This window comes from Wolffia australiana, chromosome 3, assembly GCF_029677425.1.
Source record: "Wolffia australiana isolate 7733 chromosome 3, ASM2967742v1".
NCBI classification, from domain to species: Eukaryota; Viridiplantae; Streptophyta; class Magnoliopsida; order Alismatales; family Araceae; genus Wolffia; species Wolffia australiana.
Genome location: NC_135837.1, coordinates 12,858,241 through 12,878,608, shown reverse-complemented (window position 1 = coordinate 12,878,608; position 20,368 = coordinate 12,858,241). Strand labels below are relative to the sequence as shown.

At 41.3% G+C, this 20,368-nt stretch overlaps 1 protein-coding gene across 3 annotated transcripts in view; it reads left to right on the top strand.

Moving 5' to 3' along the window:
* The window catches only part of POLH (Y-family DNA polymerase H), a 31,683-nt gene extending 14,575 nt beyond the window's left edge, over positions 1–17,108 (top strand). For 2 of the 3 annotated variants that reach the window (XM_078572559.1, XM_078572561.1), the window contains exons 8-14: positions 6,533–6,656; positions 6,963–7,076; positions 7,175–7,366; positions 13,047–13,155; positions 13,283–13,416; positions 16,647–16,710; positions 16,792–17,108. In XM_078572559.1, coding sequence (XP_078428685.1) covers positions 6,533–6,656; positions 6,963–7,076; positions 7,175–7,366; positions 13,047–13,155; positions 13,283–13,416; positions 16,647–16,710; positions 16,792–17,066 — 1,012 coding nt within the window. In that variant the 3' untranslated portion in view covers positions 17,067–17,108. The remainder of the gene's footprint in view (positions 1–6,532; positions 6,657–6,962; positions 7,077–7,174; positions 7,367–13,046; positions 13,156–13,282; positions 13,417–16,646; positions 16,711–16,791) is intronic. The other variant, XM_078572560.1, reaches the window with a different exon arrangement.
* The last annotated feature ends 3,260 nt before the right edge of the window (positions 17,109–20,368 follow it).

Sequence of the window (20,368 nt, the reverse complement as noted above, 5' to 3'; positions counted from 1 at the left end):
AGTTGTTTTGTACATTTCCTTATGCCTTTTCTTAGGGCTATTGGCCAGTGCATTGCTTCATCGTTTTGGTCTGTTGAATCCCCAGCATTTTCTTGTTGCCCTTTGCTTGATAATTCTCCCCCTTCTTGGGATAGCTCTTGTGTTCTTTCCTTATTCTTTTTCTTTCTCTGATAATACTTTGGATATGGGGACATCTGAGACTTCTCCCCCTGCTCCCCATTCATTTCGGTTACATCAGGTTCTTGTTCTTGGTCAAGTCCATATTGGGGGCCTTGACTATTTAAGTCGACTGCATTGTCTAGCAGTCGAGTTCCTTCTTGGTAGTAGTCCCTTTGATCTGCTTTTGAGTGCTGGGTGTCAGTTGAGTGCTCAAGGTTTAGTAAACTTGATAAATTTTGATGAGATTCATGCCCTTGAGGTTTATAGTAAAACACTTTCTCATCAAATACTGCATCTTTCGTTACCATGTATTTCCGAGTTATGGGGTGATAAAATTTATATCCCTTTTGTGTAATCGAATAACCCAAGAAGACACACTTTAACCCCTTTGTTGACCACTTGTTCTGCTTATGTGTAATATTATACACATATCCAACACATCCAAAAATTTTGGGAGGTAGTCCAGTTTTCAGTCTTACACTTGGATAATATGTCTCTAGTAATTCTAGGGGACTTTTCAGATTAAGGCCTATCGATGGGAGTCGATTTATCAGGTGTACAGACGTCATAACTGAAAAACCCCACAGGTTGATGGGTACATTTCCTTGTATCAACAAGGTTCTTCCCTTATCCACTATGTCTCCTATCTTCCTTTCTGCTACCCCGTTTTGTTGAGGGGTATATGGGCATGAAGTCTCATGCCTAATGCCTTCATTCCTAAAATAATCCATGAGTTCATGATTCATAAAGTCCTTTGCGTTGTCGGTTCTTAGTCCTTGTACGGGATCTCCAAACTGTCTCTTAATAAGGGAGCACAAATCCTTTTAGTTCTTGGTTGTTTCATGCTTGCTTTTCATCAAGAAAATCCAACTGTACCTACTATAATCATCTATGCATATTAGGAAGTATCGGTGTCCTAGTATGTCTATTTGGGAAGACGGACCCCAAATATCACAATGGATCATCTGGAAGGGTTTTCCCATTCTAGTAGTACTTGGAGGGTACGTCCCTCTCTTAAATTTCCCCAAATGACATGCTTCACAATTCAAATGTTCAACCAAAATATCTTTAAACATGTTCGGGTACATGTGCTTGAGTAAATGAAAAGATGGGTGGCCCATTCGCTGATGTGTCTCCATAATGACTTCATCGGGTGGTCCTTTTACTATGGCCACCCTTGATGACTCTCCTCTTGGTGATCTTGAGTTCTGCCAGGGTAGGTAGTAGAGTCCCTGGTGCACCTTAGCTAGTCCAGTCTTCCACCCGTGCTCCTTATTACATAAGTAAGCATCAAGGTTATCAAATAGGATATTGTATTCTTTACTCTTAGCAATTTTCTGTACTGAAATTAAACTAACAAATAACTTGGGCACATGTAGCACATTTTTTAATTCTCCAATAGGTTCTATGTTTAAACTGCCCCATCCCATTACAGGTAGTAATGTGCCATCGGCAGTTTGAACATACTTATCTTGGTGGAGCTTTTCATATGTCATGAAGAATTCTTTCTTAGATGACATGTGATCAGTTGCACCTGAGTCTAGGATCCATGCATTAGATGGATCCTGAGTAAGTAAAGCAATACTGTCAAATAAATCTTTTTTACCAGAGTCTGCCATTGAAGTTGACCCTATGATTGCTCCAGAGTTGATGAAAGTTTTAAGGCTCTGTAGCTCGTGCATCATCTTCTGGAAATCTTGGGCTGAGGGAAGATCATTGTTAGACCCTTGTTGTGACAGGTGGGCTCGAGCTATGTGTGGAGGCTTGCCTTGCAGCTTCCAACATTTGTCTTTTGTATGCCCCCTCTTTTTGCAATAATTGCAGAAAATGTCTTCCCTGTTTTGCTTCTCAGAGTCACCTTTTTGGTGAGTCTGGCTTTTGGCTGCACACGCAGTGCTTTCGATGTTTGCCTTATTGGCATTTAGACGGCTCTCTTCCTGCATGGCCTTAGATACAGCTTCGTCAAATGTGGGTTCATCTTCACGGTTATAAAGTTGGCTTCTGATGAGCTCAAATTCTGGTCTAAGGCCTTGCAGAAATTGACATAATCGATTTGTGGCTTCATGGGCTCGGGCGACTGGATCGGTGGAGGGAGGTCGACAGTGATCAAATTCATTGTGAATTTCCCTCAACTTGTTTGAATAAGTGAGGACGTCCATATCCCCCTGTCTGAGCGTGTAGGCTTGGATAATAAGGTTGATTATCTTACTCTTGTCGTTTTTCTTGGAGTGATTGCGATGAACAGCCTCCCATAGTGTTTTTGATGTTTCATAAGACGTATATGTGGTAAGCTGCTCCGCCGATAGTGAATCCAGAAGCCACCCAAACACAAACTCTTCTTCCATGACAAACTTCTGATAATCTGGGTGCGTCTCATCTGGAAAATTTTCTGTCAAGAGATGAATAAGTTTCCTCGGCTTCAATGCCGCTTGAATAGTTCTTGACCAGAGGAGAAGATTGCTTCCATTGAATATGTTGCACTTGACAAGGACGGGGAGATGGGTCAACCACCTATCTGGGACAACCAGTTGACTTCCAGCAAGGGTAGCGGGTCCTGCTGGAGTCTGAGGTTTGACTGAAACTTCTGCCATAGTCTCGTTGAACAGATCTCAACCACAGATAGATAAGAAGTTGACGACTTCATTGCAAGCCCAATAGATCCTCCCGACAGTCCTTATCCCGACGATTCTTGGACAGGTATCGAAGACCTACCTCATATACTGAGGTTATCGAGTACTGAGGCCGTCGATTGAAGACTATCGAGCCCTCGTCGTCCGATGGCTTCAGATGTCTTCCCACCGAGGAGCTCCGAGCGACGATTTCTCCCACGGAGATCGAAGACTATCGAGCCCTCGTCGTCCGATGGCTTCAGATGTCTTCCCACCGAGGATTCTTCAGATGAGTTCTCTTGCCGAATAATAGAGATTCCTCCGACCGGCAAAATAATCGATCTTCCTGACGAATAGAATGATCGGTCCTCCCGAAGGATGACCTTGCCGACAACGAAAAACGATCCTTCTGATTCCTTAGGCAGTCCTGTAACCAGGCTCTGATACCATGTTAACTATGGATCTGGGACTGAGAGTTAGAAGAAGAAACAGAACTACTTGTAATTACACGAAAAACATTACTTCAACAGACGATGAGTATCCCGTTCTTATACATGCCTCCAACGGCTAGATTAACGGCTATTTTTCTAGCCGTTATTAGGTAAAAGAGGGAAAGCTAGAGAATCCGATAATGGGCCTGACGGGCCTGATATGGCGTTCCTTGTTCTGAGCTTCTGGGATGATCTATCATGTCTTGACACTTCTAATTTGTGGATTATACTGGCTGAAATATTTTCCGCTTCCCACACACATTCCTCATTCCTTTTCTTTGACTTCGCTGCCGTTGCTTTTAGCTCTTCATTAGTCCTCGTCATCTCGGTATTTTCTGATGATTCTCCTCTTTGTTGGCTGATTTTCCCTTTTCCTTTGGCCTGTCCTTGTGCTTTGATTTCTGAGAGTTGCACTGATAAGGCACCGAATAATATCTCCATACTTGCTTGGTTATTGTCTCCTGCCTTTTGTATATTCTCTTCTATCCTTTCTTCGAATCCTTGGATTCCTCTTTTCATCTCGGTGAACTCCTCCATGAGTTCCACCCTCGTTTCTAAATTCTTGACCGCCATTGTATGCCAGAATTGTGGCTCTGATACCAATGATATCAACCCAAAGGTCCAATCGGGAGGCTTCCCATGAGATATCTGGGCCTACCACTAACAAAGGGGAAATTCTGAGAACACCAATCGGGAGGCTTCTGATGAGATATCTGGGCCTACCACTAACAAAGGGGAGGATGACGAAAACTGACTGGCAACCGGTCATCGAGAAGGTGGAACGACGACTGGAGGGATGGCAAGCAAAGGTATTATCTAGAGGGGGAGGATTGGTGCTATTGAGGTCAGTTTTATCAACCATTCCAATTTTCTATCTCTCTGTATTCAAGATGCCCATTGGAGTCGGGAAGAGAATAGAAGAATTGATGAGGCGTTTTCTATGGAGAGGATCTGGGCCAGAACAAAGAAGGGGCTTGGCGATGGTGGCATGGGATCAAGTTTGCCGCCCAATTAAGGTTGGAGGTCTGGGGGTCCTACACATGCAAAGCATGAACACGGCATTACTAACCAAATGGGTGGAGAGAATTATGAATCCACGGGAGGATCTGGTCGTCAAGCTATTGCGTGATATCTATGGTAATGGTCTGAATTGGGACAGAAAAGCAGAGATGTATCACGGAGCATCGCCATTCTGGCAAGGGCTGAGACAGGTGTTTCCTAGAGTGCAAGGTTTTTTCTCGGCCAAGTTAGGCGATGGGAAGACATTCCAATTCTGGAGAGACCTATGGTCGCCACGGGGCATCCTTGGTGAGGTATTCCCCCGACTATATGCATTGGTCCAGGATCAGAATGCCCACGTGCGAGACTGTTGGGAGGGCGTGTGGAACCCGATCATACAAGGAGCCCTATCTGACCAGCATGTGACGGATTACATGGACCTGCAACAATCGCTATTACAGCCACGGCCCGAAGATGGAGAACGAGATAGTTGGACATGGACAAATGGCCCCTTCTCGGTTCATAAGGCTTATACGATGATTCGAGAAGGACAAGAGGAAGACACGACACTGGTCAGTGCATGCAGGTTCATATGGAGTCAAAAAGCTTCATTGAAGGTGCGGTTTTTTGGGTGGCTGCTAGCAAGGAAAAGATTAATGACAAAAGTCCTCCGCAAAAAGTTCTACCCTGATACTTCATCGCAATGCACGTTGTGTCTGAATGGGGAAGAAGATTGCAATCATCTTTTCTTTGAATGCTCCTTTGCTCGCACAGTTTGGGCCAGCCAGCTACTCTCAAGGTTGAAGGTGACATCTGAACAGGCTTTTTGGGACTCGGCACGGCATTTTGTGGGAAGAAGAAACAGGGAAGGGGGTCGAGCACTTGCCGTGTTGTGGGCCATCTGGCTACATAGAAACAAGGTGGTGTTCAGAGGAAGAAGGGCTTCTACCGATGGAGCTATACATGAAGCAGAAGAACTTAAGGCAGCATGGTCCTTGCAAGCGACGGGAAGTGAAGGGAGGTTTTTGATGATGACTATCTAGCATGTAATGGGCCTGTGAGGTCTTGACGGGAGGTTCACCGATTCGTCGGGTGTTCATCCTTTGTTTTAGTTCAAAAAAAAAAATCAACCCAAAGGTCCAAAATAGTTTTTCAAGAATAAATTCTTACTTGATTCGCCCTTATATCTCCGCCCGGACGAATAATCCTCCGATGCTTCCCGATTGCCAGAGAATCCCCCTCCTTGAAACTCCACATGCAGAGCTCCCACCGAATGCAGCAGAGCTCCCTTGCGTATCCCTCTCAATGTCAGGAAAATCCCCCATCTTTATTCATTTTCCTCTTTATTTATACTTCCCGTCCACACAGGAAGTTAGTTACGATTTCTTTAATTGTCACGTGCTACTGCACGTGACACTCCCCCTTCTATATTTTCTTTGTAGTTTCTTCCTTGCATATTGTTTCATGGGGGCCATAACACAACGCTCCTCCACAACACCTGCCATTGGCCTATTTATGGCCCAAGAGTGCAGTGTGTCACTTCTAAGATTTGAACGTGCCTCCTGGCTCAGATACCATGTTGGATTCAAGAGCTTTCTGACTGTGCTAAAAGCTATATGATAGGATCCTAGGGGCATTTTTTTCGTCATGTTAGCCCACAGTGGCGTTTTAGTAATTTGGCAGTTATTGTATTTCCTTTAAATTAGGATGTCTTCCCTTTCGGAGGGCAGCCAAGAAGAAGAAGAAAGAAGTATTCTTGTCTCCCCTCTCCACATCTAGGTCTGGCCTCCCCCTCTCCCTCTACGATCCCCGTTCTCAAGATCGTCTCTACCTCACCGCGTTTTCAGGCGGCTCGTCCCCAGCTGATCCCTACCCCCTCTGCTTGGCCTTCCCTCGGATCCTTCTCGTTTCACCTCTCCACCCCCGGGAAATTCTACCTCTCCTTTTCCTCTACCGTCCTTCCGATACGAGCCTAGATCCAGCTTCGTATCACTATAACTGATAGCAAACGCATCACTTTTCATTGTTAATCAGTATGTTGCACTTCAACTGTTTTTCTGAGTGAAGTTATAAATAAATGTTACGTTGGAAGAGGAGAAGACATGTTTCTACTGATATTTATGTGTATATCATGACATTGATTTATTTTATATTGTTTTCTATGCATTGAATGCCTTTAGGACTCAATGAAACTGCAAAGTCACCAAAAAAATTCTTCACTTCTTAATAGTCCAATATTTAGATTGATGTTTTTTCTCTTATCTTTTTTGCTAGTGCATGGTTGTGGAATATAGCACGTGGCATTAATGGGGATGAAGTAGAAGGTCGTCTACTTCCTAAAAGCCATGGATGTGGCAAGACATTTCCAGGCCAGCAAGCGTTGAAATCCCTCTCCGTTGTAATTTCCTGTTTCATTAATCTTAGTTTTTCATCAGATATCTATTACAATACTTTCAATCTTCTACTTCATTCTATAAGATGGCACCGTGTTCCTTTCAGAAGTTTTATATTCTTCATTGATGTTATTCAGACAACTGTGTTACCACTGATTTAGAGTGTGATCTGTCTGCATATGGACTTAACCATATTTAGATTTCCTATTTTTGTGTATCCTGAGTCAGTTTTCTACATACAGCTTTTAAACAGGAACCCTATGGTATTAGAATCTGGGTTGTTATTATGATACACAACATTTTTTATTCAGGTCAAACATTGGTTGAATGGGCTTTGTGAGGAGCTCAGCGAAAGACTACAGGCTGATCTTGACAAAAATAAAAGGCTTGCACATACACTTATCATCCACGCAGATGGATCTAAGGTTTTAAACATTGTCTCCAATATTTTTCCTTTTTTTTCTCTTGCCTGATCATTCAGTGTTTATGTGTAATTGACAATCTACTTTTTGTTACATTTTAGGCTCAAGGGGCCCTGACAAAAAGAAAATTTCCCTCTAAGTCGTGCCCACTGAGATACGGGACAGCAAAAATTCAAGAGGATGCTTGGAAACTTTTTGAATCTGGGCTTCGCGAATTCTTAGATTTACAAAGTTCAGAATGGGCAGTAACATCACTTTCAGTGTCAGCTAGTAAAATATTTCCTGTACCCACTGTAAGTTTGTCTATTTGATGGAATTTCACACAATAATCGGTCAGCAGCCTTTCTGATGTTATATCATTCTGACCCAAATAACAAGTCCTGGAATCGAGTGGTCCATGATTCGAGTAGTCAATGCTGCTGGTTAATGACATTTGAATGTCTCTTACATGTAATGTCTCGTTATAAACACTTGATTAAATTGTCATCGAATAGTGTTTGATATTGTCGTTTATGTATCTTTCTCTTCTTAATTTGTAAATGGTATTGAACTATAAGTTCTCTTTCCTTGTCTGGACCCACTCATCTCCTAATGGGCCCAGCCTTTTGTGTACTGCTTTTTATATCAGTCCTGAACATGTAACACAGTGTTGGCTACCGACTTGAACACCGCTGCTGGTGCGTGGCTGACCTGGTAACAGAACTCCTTCCTCGTAGTAAAACCACACCTCCTGAGAGCAGGCACTAATTCGCTATGGTCATCTAGGTGGAGGACAACCCATAGGCAAGACTCACCATTTTGCCAGTCAAGGCCTCCGCGTAGCAGACAGTTCCACTGACAGAGAGAGAGAAGGGGGCAAAACGACACAGCTGCTCAAAGACAGGGATTGTCGAAGGAGAAGGAAAAGAATTCTGGGTTAAAGGGAGATTCCAAGGATAGCCTGTATTGCACCTACTGAAAACATAATCATCCCATCAAGGAGACTTGTTATGAGCTCCATGGATACCCTTCTATGCAAGGGGACCAGCGCAAGGTGTATGTGAAAAAATCTCAAGAATCAGATGGCAGCTCGACTCAGACCAGCCAAAGGGAGGCAATCCCTATCCCACAGCTGACTGAACCAAAGAAACTGAAGGCAGAGGTGGCACAACTAAGGAGCATGGTAGGCTCTACCTCTCTTGTCCATTCTGATGAGTGCACTCATCTTCTCATTACCTTTGTTACTAGTCGGATGTGTGCAATCATAAATTATATTTTTATGTTCAAAGTGGGAGGAATAAAAGAGTCATTACTGCTGACAGAGGAGCTCTAGTTGCCGGTGTCGAGGATATTGACCTTGATGTACTGAGTATTCTGTGAGACTTCCTGCATGTACTGTTTTTAAAAGTTAATTAGATCTGACCTCAGAAGTTAGTGTCTGACATTGGCTGCTCCTTTGTTCCAAATGATACCCACAGCTTCTTATATGACAAAATGGAGAAGAAGATTACATCTCCCAGGAGTGAGGATGAACTTCTGCTCGAGAATGGAGATCCCAAATGCCTTGCAGAAGTGAGTCAGCTAGGGAGCCCGGAGAACCGAAAGAGTAGGAGATAGAGAATTCTACTTTGTCACAGCCGACTAGCCCATCAACCTCTTGACGTTCTTTGGTGACTATTTCCTTCTCTGTTTGCTTAATGTCCAAACTTTAGTGTGTCCAGCCTGTCAGTTGGCCAAACACACGATAACATCTTTAAATAGTGACAGTGCTTGTACTTTGATTCCTTTCTACTGCATAAATAGTGATGTGTAGGGGCCAGTACCTGGACTGAGCTTGTCTGGGGCGCGCTGTTTTTTTGTATTTGTGGATGAATGTACTAGATATAGTCGGGTGCATTTACTGAAGAAAAAATCTTAAGTGACCAGGATTATGCAGGTATACTATGAAATGACTCATACACAGTTTGATATCTCCATAAAATGATATTTTTCTGACAATACAAGGGACTGCCTCAATTCGTAAGTTACAATCCTCTTTGAAGGAATGCAGCTCAAGGCACTGGTGGCCGCCATCTCCAGCCAGCAGGTTTCCACCTTCTCGGCCCAGCTGAGGTTGGCCACGGCCATGCGTCCACTGGCTCTTCTGGCGGAGCCACTGCTGCCCGAACCTCCGCCTGCAGAGGCCCTCCCTGGCAACGAGGCACCGGCAATTGCCGCCATTGAGTGGCCCTGGGAAACCCTCAACCAGGGCGTCTGCTGTAAGGTGAGAGGGCCCCAGATAGAGGGCTACCCCTTCCCATCCTGCCATGAGAAGGCCCACTAGTGAGTCCAATCACAAGGAGGGGGTGTGTTGGGCCGGACATGGGTTTCCAACTCCTGCCTGGCCCGATCTGCTATCTTGAAGGCCCATTTCAAGTGGGCAGCCCAGAAAACGGCCCGGATGTGGGTTTTTTTCCACAACCGGCCTGCTTTGGGTCCTCATGGGCCTGCCCAAATTAGGTGATGAGGTAAATTGGCCTTTCAAGAGTTTCCCTCCCTAGTCTGCCCTCAACCAGGGCCTGTTTTAAGAGGGTGATACGAACCTGGAATCTAGTTTCATATTGGACGGCGGGGAGGTTCATGGGGTAGAAAGGAGAAATGGGAATGAACCAAGGGGAGATCATACGATGAGGCAGGGATTGACCATGGACGACCCGGCTGAAGATGCGGTGAGGTAGAGATGATGATGAGGAAAGGAGATTGTAGAGGAGAGAGGGACTGTATTTGGTGCCTGGGCTGACCATGGGATATTCCCCTGCGACCGATCCAATAGGGACCCATGCTGGGCCGTTTTAGCCAGGCTAACTGTCATGGGCCCTTGTGGGACCAGATCAGACAATCGATGCTGTCCGAGCCTTGATGAGTCCCTGTCCGCCAGTCCCAATCATCCCAGAAAGCCAGGAATGCTGATCTGTAGGCACACCACTGAGGCCCAGCAACGACCAGCGGCCGCCATGATACCTGCCCTCCGCATGGGACCTCATCCACGAGCCCCTAGCTTTATGGAGCCCTTGTTGGTAGCGGGAGCTCGTCACCAACCATATCAGCCTCAAGGAATCCTTGGTCGCATCCTCTGGGGATGTACCGGTCACCCACACTTGGGACCCCACCATTGTATAGCTGACCTTCCAGTCTTCTTCAGTGGTCATCACGAGGTTGGCAGCACCGCATGTAGCAATACATCCATGTATGCTCTGCAGACAGCTAAACGGATCCCTTTGAACCTATTTGGACAGGATGGCGTCCTCCTGGTTCTGCTACATTGATGATCAGATGGGCTTCCAAAGCTGGGCAAACTTCAAGCACCAGGTCACAAGCCCCATGAGGCCTACCATTGCTTGTTACAACTGAAGTCAACTGAAGAAGAGAGTTGGCAGTATTTGTTGCATGATGATGATAGAGTTCCAACTCACTCAAGAAACGAATTCTTGAAAAAGAAAGAATTTACTCACAATGAGAGTTGCATAAATGGCAATTCTTCAGACAGAGGAAAATCTTCGGACCCATAGCGCTGTCACGAACTCTCCAGCCAGATGCTGCTTGAGCTCAGTGTTAATCAGAAGTGCTTCCAGTTTCTATTTCTTGTTATTTATGTCATTTGTATCTTTATCTTTCGTTCTTCCTTATTTACCCCTCTAGTTAGTCGTAATCCAATAGGCCCAATTGTAATCTCATAAGTATGGGAAGAACTAAGAATGAAGTAGGCGATTTTATGTTCTTCGAAACTGTCTCTCGCCAAAAACCCTAATCTCTGCTAGGCTCGCCGACAGCTTTTAAGGAGGTAGCAAGGCCATTAACACTCAGCAACGCCTCCCGATCTCCAAGTTCTTCCCCGAATGACAGATCCCCTCCCTTCCAGAAGGGGCTTCTTTATGTAGGACCCAGAAGTCCTTGCTCCTAACCGGGGCAGTTAGCTCCTAATCTGGGCAGTTACGACCTTGGACTATATTGGCTCCACACGTGTGGACCCAAGTGCGGTCCCACATGCAGATTCATTCGCATTATCTTCTCTCTGTCCTCCTTTCTTATTTCTCTCATACGTAATCCAAGGTATTGTAACAGATGACTCTTGCAGTATTCAATGCGCCAAGAAATAATAGTTTAGTTTTTTCTTTCAAGAAATCTTTTGCACCATCGGATTGAAACTTCTTCTCAGACATCAAATTGATTCTTCTTCCTGGCACAAAATCCTGTATTTCTTTTATCACCTCTAAAATATGTTTAAGTAAGTGTACCCAAGTTAAGCATGTAAAATCATCCACTCAGATAAGAAACTGTTGAAGAAAAGCATTCTGCCAAAAGATGAAAAGGGCCATCCTTGCTATCAACAATAGCATTTAGCACAGTTGGTTACCACTAGAATCTTACATGGTAGCTGGTCCAGGTTGCAGGTTCAAGTCCCAGAAGCAACTCACTGCATGCTTGGGCCATAAATAGGCTGGCGACAGGTTTTGTGGGGGAGTGTTGGAGCATAACATCCTGCTTAAAGATGAAAAGTGGCACCCTTGTTATCAACTATAGCATTTAGCATGGTTCATAAGCCCTTAAATCTAACAGAAACCACCTTGCACCTGCAAGGGATGTTATGGACGAAGGTCCCATACATCCACATGAACTAGAGATAACAGAGTCAGACTCTCCCCATTTCCACTAGATGATGCCCTCTAATGTTTCGCAAATTGACGTAATTGACTAACCCATTTTGAAATATTGTGTTTTAGCATACAAAGGAAACATCTTTTTCATCAACACAAAAGCTTGTCGTCCCGAAAAAATGGAGAAATTTAAACTCTTCAAGTCATTCATCACTTCCCACCAGCTACAAAGCATCCACCATCAGCCTTACATTTGCTTCATCCTTCAAATAGACCAGTCTATTCCTCTATTTCAAGCGTGAAATCTTCAGGTTCCTTTCATTGTCCTATGCAAAGCATTAAGGGCAATCAATACTTAGTGTACATTTTATATCTTGAACCAGGCAATGAAGACAGTGGATCAAAACTCTTTTGCAAGAGTGATCGGTAAATTAATACCTTAATCACCCTCACCCTGACATTGGTTTTGTAATCCTTGTGAGACTCCAGAATAGGAAATATGCTTCCTGAAAACCAAATGACAGATCCTTTGAAAACTACTCTCAACATGACCAGACTATTGATGTAGAGGTTTATCAGCTCTTTGTCAAAGAAAGGTGGAAGCTGGCATTATTACTTGTCAATTGTGGGGACTACTGATCATGTTGCTGATATCCTCATCAAGGGGCTACTGTTACCTGTTTCATAAGGATGGTTTTCAGAAGACAGATCCATTTCATATATGAAATTCATGTTATTGTTTTGTTCTCTGTTGTATCATATTTTCCATTTGTATGTTAGATATACCTTTATGTAATACAATTGCCTTCTGAATCGTCCTATTTACCTTTATTGTCTTGCCAAAACCATATAGATGGAGTGGATCCTTAGTTAAATGGAATGGAGATACTAAACGAGCTTAAGATTTCATGTTTCAACTTCTATTTCATTATTTCGCTTGGAAAACCGGTATCATGGGCCACTAGAAGGTTAAGGTAGAAACTGATGTGGCGTCGCCTGGTACCTCCAAGTAGAATACCCTCCTCTCTTACCTTGAATGACTCTGGAAGATTTTCATCTACTATGTACTCTTTACTTTCATCACGAGATTGGAAACCAAAGAAGAAATAACATAGAAAGGAGATAATCACCGTACCTGGAGACCTCCATTACTTTTGTTCTCAATGCATTTTTCTTCAACTCATGTGAGTTTATGATTTAACTCATGCATTTTTCATGGAATTTGTGATTCATTGTGAATTCATTGGAATTCCAGAAAATACGCTGCCCTGAAAAATTACTGTTTTATTAAAATGATTGCACTATGGTTTCCATGGCTTCGCCTTTTGCTAACACTGGCAGTTGTTTACTGTGTATAAAGGGAACAAATTCAATTGTGAAATACTTTGGCGAAAAGCAGCAATCGTATTCCCAAACAAGTGAAGTATGTGATGTGTATGGTGAAGACACAACTTCCATCTCATCGTCAGGTATACGCTGCTATTTTGTTCATTTTAGCTAGTCATTGGACTGTAGTTGCCGTGGATTCAAAATTACTGATAGAGAATCCTACTCTTTTCACAAAATAATTTCAATCCTGTGCTGAGAAATGCTCAGAGATTTCAGGAGATCACCTTTCCGAAGCAAGCGACCTGCAGCCAGTAAACCATTTCGGCGAAGAGAACAATGGTTGCCATTCGCCCGGGATGACTCATCAAACTAATAAGTGTTCTACTGTAAACAGAGAGAAGGTATTAAGTTTGAAATCATAGAAATCTTTACAATTTATAGCATAATACTTATCAACGTTGTGAAGTATCTCTAAGAAAAAAAGAGATGATCCTATTCGGTAGGTTTCGTCAAGTATATGATTTATTTGATTATTTTTTAATTTCCTTAATTTAGTTTGTTTTCTTGGAGAATGGAATAGAAAGATATATTTTCCATTTATTCTTTCCTTTTGTGGTTATTTGGCTGTTGGTGCCATAATTTGGATGCCACAAACGTGTACTAAAATATATTCTCCAGTTTCAGTCAGTATGCCAAATCCTCTTATTTTTTTAAAATTAAATGGCTATTTCTTCATTTTTAAGATCACACGTAATGTTATGTGTATTCCTTATTTGAGATATATGGAAGATATTGTGTAATAGTCACATGCAGTTAGAAACCAAATGTATGCCACTGGTCCCATGCTTTCCAGCACTTGGTACAGGTTAAGATATCTTCGATATAATTTTTCATTAAACCTTCTTTCAGGTGATTTCATTCTATGAAGTATGAGCTTCAGTTAGTCTAAATCACATGCGTAAAGGATGTTTTCCGTCTGGGGATTTCATTCATGACAATACCTTGACCAATTTGGCATTAAGGATTATGTGAGGAAGTGACATGAAGATTTGGAGTCGGGGCGATGGAAGATGGCCTCGCTCTGGGAGCTGAGATAGATAGAATTATAAACACTGTTGGGCTTGTGCAGTGAGCCCTTCAGTAGCAGGAAGGACCCTTGCACTATTTTATCTGCTTCATTTCTATTTCGTCTGCACGTCAGTGCACCTTTATAGCATCAGTGTACCTTCATAACGTCAGTTTACCTTCATAACGTCAGTGTACCTTCATAACGTCAGTGCACCTTCATAACGTCAGTGCACCTTCATAAGGTCAGTGTACCTTCATAACGTCAGTGCACCTTCATAATGTCAGCGCACCTTCATAACGTCAGCGTACCTTCATAACGTCAGTGCACCTTCATAATGTCAGCGCACCTTCATAACATCAGTGTACCTTCATAACGTCAGTGCACCTTCATAATGTCAGCGCACCTTCATAACGTCAGAGTACCTTCATAACGTCAGTGCACCATAACGCCAGTGCACTTTCAGCACGTCAGTGTACCTTCGTCATGTCCGTGCATTATCTCCACATTAGCATCTCAGCCACATCAACTTCCATGCCACATCAGCTTATTTCCACATAGGCATCTGTGCCACACCTTTCTCCAGATCAGCATATCCGCCATGTCTGCATCTACCGCATGTCTTCATCTCGGCCACATCATCAGTAGTTCAGCCAGACTTTTGCTTCGTTCCCTCCACCATCTGCCGCCAACTTCAGTCACCACAGCCTGTGGTGATCTGTGACAAATTTCACTTGCGAATTGTGGCAGCTGCAGCCACTTTTGTTCTTTCAGTAATTTGGTTTCTTCGGCAAATTTCTTTGGGTAACTTATTCTTGGTCACATCTTTTTGATGCTTCAATCTTGGTGGGATTTCTAATATCTGCCTTTCATTACCACTGGCTTCTTCTGGAGATTATCCTGAGGTATCCATTCTTCACTGGAAACTCTCTTCTTAAAGCTTCGAACAAAATGTTCGTCAGTTTGTGAGGGAGTGCAGAAGCTTAAGGGATTCTATGCAAATTATGTTTGAGCTTCCTACCCCAACTTAGGATTGGAAACCTTCATCGTAACAGTGACTTTTGGTATTTATTCAATTCACCATCTCTCACAAACTCCCTGGGCGGCTAGAGGGACCCTGAGTCATTTTCTCGGATCTGTCTCTATCACTTGTGCATTTTCTCTTCTCTCTCTCTCTGGTATATCTTTCCTACTGGATTCTTCAGCGACCTTCCGTTATGGTTCTCTTCCAGCAGGTTTCGACAGAGATAAAAAACTAAGAACCATTTAAATTCAGCTTTGAATCAGTGCATAGATTCTCTGTTTCAAATTAGAGTATTCTGTGACATCAGATGACAATGGGAGGAGGATAATTACTCATGATGATCCTCGTCAATCATTTTCACTGTGATGACCATGACAAGTTTTTCATCATCATCTTCCACACCTACAAACCATTGACAGATGACGATGATGACTCATCATCATTTTCTTGTCACTTTCTCCATTTTTTCTCTTTCAGATACTAGGGGTGATGATGAGTCATCATGGTCATCTTCATTCATCTGTAGATAAAATGACAATAATGATGGCAGTTTCAGCCTCATATAAGACAACTCACGAGAGTCAGCAAGCCTAGCTCCAAACCTTGTCCTGGAAAACTTTTCTTTTTTGTTTTGAGGTCTCCATATCTAAATGAAGAGCGATCACTCATCCTCAACTATCAATCCAGAGCTTGGCCTTCCAACTTGATCACGACCTGATTTAGTATGATTTCTCCAGCGTAGGATTATGATGGAAATTCTCTTCTGCTTTACAAATCCAGCCTTCTGGATCATCCCCTTCAATCATCCCATTATGAGATCTCTTTTTTTCGCCCCTGACGATATTGATCTTACTCTGAAACTCGAAGTGCATGAGGTGAATTTGGAGGCAGATCCTCCGCGTGTGTGCTCGAGTTCGTGTTGCCAACAAAGTCTTCCTGAAGACTTTATTCCCAAATCTCATGATGCTGTTTTTTTTCTGTTCTGCTTCATGAAAATGGTGTTTAAGGGCTATCACTTTCATAGATACCATCTTCCCACTAGTACTGTATTTTGACCATTCAGTATTTGAGCCAGAAATTCACCTCAAATACGAATGATAAGTACCTGTAAAAGTAGTAGATATACCCGAGCATGAAGATTTTTCCTGGGAGAGTCGCAAGAGGTGGGTGTGGCTTGCTTATTAGTTCCTGATACCCATTCGCAGATCATGGGCTGAGAATGAAATAGGAAGATGGCGTTGCCAAATCAAAAGTCTCATCAACTATATATAGTTCTTCTACCATTTATCACAATTTGACTCATAAATGGACACAGGATCCCTACATATTGTTATCCTGCACGTGTGAGATCCCTCCTTAAATAGGTCTTCTTCGGGCCTTAATCGGTCTATTTAGAGTTCTGTCTGCCCTCATAGAACTTTCTTTTTTCTATGATCTCCATTTCCACGCATTCTGTAGAAACAAGATCTCTGATATATTGGTTATTTTATTTTCTTATTTGAGAATTTAATGCGGGGGTCTAACGCGCGCTTACTGGGCAGGGTGTCTGTTCTATTTTGGAACATTTCCATCCGATAAGATTTCTCAAACATTTCCCACCAACAGGTTTGTTCTCTGTAGTATTTTTTTAAGAATGTGATTTCCAGCAGCATGAAATCTGATCCAGAAACTTAGAAAAAATTTCAGTGGATGGGGGGACTTCTGGGTCAAAGGATGAAGAAACTGAGAGTTTTAAGAATGAGGATGCGGGAACATCTCCGAGTCATGAAATCCAGGTAGATCAACAGCGTGAAATATGGAGGTTTAATGTCGAAGACGTGGATCTCTCCATTGTCAAGGAGCTTCCTCCGGAAATCCAGCAGGAAGTGCAGACATGGATAAAATCATCGAAGCGCACAAATCCAGCTAAGCGGCCTGGTTCCTCAATTTCTCACTACTTTGCCCCAGTCAAAAAGTCCTAACTTATATATAAATATCGGTCCACATGTCCATCTCTCTCTCTTCATCCATCTGTCTATCTGTACATCCATCCATCTCTCAATTTCCATGTTTCTCTGGTTCTATTGCATGTTATCACAAGAGTTTATTAAATTATCATGTGCTTGAACAGCTGAGGATTACCACTTACAAACATGAGGGAAAATCTAGGTTAAATATTTATCCAGGAATATGAGGAAGAGTAAATTTCCATGCTCTGATCACAAAAAAACTTTTAATTTGTTTTCTTTCAGTAAATATCTTTTAAATCACATCAATCATTAAAACTGGAACTTTTAAGAGCAATGATTAATTCATCAAAACTCTGAGAAATGAGCCCAGATCTGTAGAATTGAAGTCAAAACACCAACTAAACAAGAATCCCGGGAGGCCTTCTGGTGTGTAGCTTCTCTAACTCCAGTGAGTACGGATCATCTCTTAGCTTAAAATTTTTAGTCCCATATGGGAATGTTTTCTCAGATTATTAAAAATAGAACGCATGGTAAGATAAGAATACAGTAAAAAGTTGAATACATATGGAGGGAAAATATCAAATGCCTATTAATTTTTGCTTTTAAGAGATCTAACATGTGAAAGTTCTTATTAGGATTAAAGGGAACATAAGATGGATAAATACAATGCCACAAGCCGGAACAAAAGCTTGTCATTGAAACAAAGTATGTTTTCACAAGGAGTAATCGTCACATGTTACTCACCGACTGCAATACAAAATTTAATTTTATAGCCATGTGAAAATATGGAATGTCACTGTGCAAAAATATCTCATTATTCTAACTCAAGATTACTCGAACTTTAGACTCCCATAGAAAGCTATTGCCTTTCACCAATCAATGGGGAGTTATGATAAAGGAAAATTTACTAGTTAGTCAATGGAGATAAATTTTCAGCTGCTAGATGGGTGGAAAAGATGTATCTCCTTCTGGACTTCATTGACCCTGACTATGGGACAGCTTTTGGGTGCCTACACATTTCTTCACCATATCCCATCTCAATCATTATGATAGAGGTAATTCCCTTATTGTTGTTGTACAGATTGTTAGTCCCATCCACCACATTGTAGACATTTAATCAATATTGAGATAGCATCCAACCATATCTTCATTGATAAAATTTAAATATGGGCCTTACTCTCCTAGACCCATTAAAAATCTCAATTTTTTACTCACTTTTCGGGAAAACCAGAAATTCCAGACCAATATAATTAGTTTAAAAAGTAGGTGAAAATATCATTTCATCTAATCTTTTAATCTTTTAATCTTTTTAATCTTTTTGTAGCAAAGAAAGATTAATATAATTGATATTTTCTTATTTATAATATTTCTTCTTCATTTATTGAACTAATTCATATTTTTAAAAATGAATATTATTCAGGGAAGATCATTAAAGAGACTGAAGGATAACCTATCTAAGGTTTCATATTTCAATATGATTAATTGAATGGTTGACCAGATAGACACTCCAATCATGTGTTCTAGCTTATCGATGCACAACAATGTGGCTTAGGATTGTGACTTACCTTGTTATTTGACAGTCTCAACTAGAAAATTTGGACAGACATAATACCTGATCAAATTTTGATATGATCAGCAATCATATCATCTTCGATCGATGGCCCCATGAAGATATGAGTCATTTCACATTTAGTTGAGTTATAGCAGATATTCGGAGTGTAAAACATCTAACTTGGCCCTAGCCTTCACACGTTGGGCAATGATAAACTCAGATCTGGAGTATTAATGGTCTGCTCATAATTGGGCTGATGAATAAATTTTATACATTTAATTTATAAACTAATTATTTAATAGTGATAAGAAATGACCATCTCCATAAAGAATAATTATCAGGGGATGAGAAGATATATTTTATGAGATACAAAATATGGTAAGATAAGAATACAGAAGTTGAGATATCTATGGATTACAACTGTATGTGGATTTATATAGTTGGATATGGATAGATGGGTGTATAGAAGAACATGACAACATAGGTGAAAGGAACTCACTGTAGATCCTTATAATCTGTTTGGATCAGGGTGATTTGCATTTGTGGGAGAGCCCCCCACCTGTATTTTCATTCCAACCCCAATCAATGATTTTGACTGATAAAGTTGATGGATATGAAGGTCATTTCGCTTCACTCAGCCCACCAATGTGTAAGAAACTTCAATAAAAAATGGATAAAGAGGTCCATTGATAGATCTAGGGTATGGATGCAAAGAGGAGAGAGAAAAAACTACTTCAAGATTCAGACATAGTGTAATGAGTTATTTTTTATGCTTCCTCATTGATCCCCCTATCATAATCCTCATATTTGTCAAAGATTCTTCTCTGATCCATGTAGCAATCATTGCAATGCAATACATGACAAACTGCACTCTTGGATTCTCTAAAAAATAAGCCTCATTTAAATTATATGGTGATCCCCTTTTTTCTACACGTGAAAACATTTCTTAAGATTGAATTTTAAAGTAAATGAAAATTTTTTCACCACTTTTTCTGTAATTTTGACACAAATCCCTCATTCTCATCACATTTATGGAAAACTTAAATCCCATATTTTTTAGTACTGACAGATATTTGACACATCCATCACACACTTATTTTGGAGAAAGTCAGTCCCTTTCCAGCTTCCATGTGTGTGGCGCATGAAAAAATGTTCTTGATTGGCTCTTTGTCATCACAATTTTCTATGTCAGAATCACACCTTTTATCAATGATTGGTGAATAAAATCATTTTCATAAATTAATGATTGGTCCCCAATTGAATTATTTCCTTTAAGAAATTTGATATAGGAAAATTCCTCAAATATAAACAACCCACAAAATTTAGAATATCATTCTAAAAACAGGAGAGAGAATGCACTTAGTAATGGTAAGATGATACAAATAATTTTGGAGTTTTTATTTATGTGAATACATAATTATCTAAAGTACCCACTGATCGATATTATGTGGCCGTCAAGCCAATCACACCACCATTTTATTTAAGTTCATTGAATAAAATATTATATTCATTGTTATTAGAGTGTGATGTTTATAATGAAGTCCATGAATACATTACAATGACTATAGTGAACTATGATGAGATCATAATACAGTGATCACTAGTCTTTAACCATGTATTCTATATATTCCTATTCGATGGATAGTCCAGATGGACATCAAATTATCCAGATAGAATAACACTAACTAATCCTACTAATACAATAAGTATAGCTGATCATGTGGTTATTAGTGTGGCGACGCTAAGGACAGATAGTGGGCAT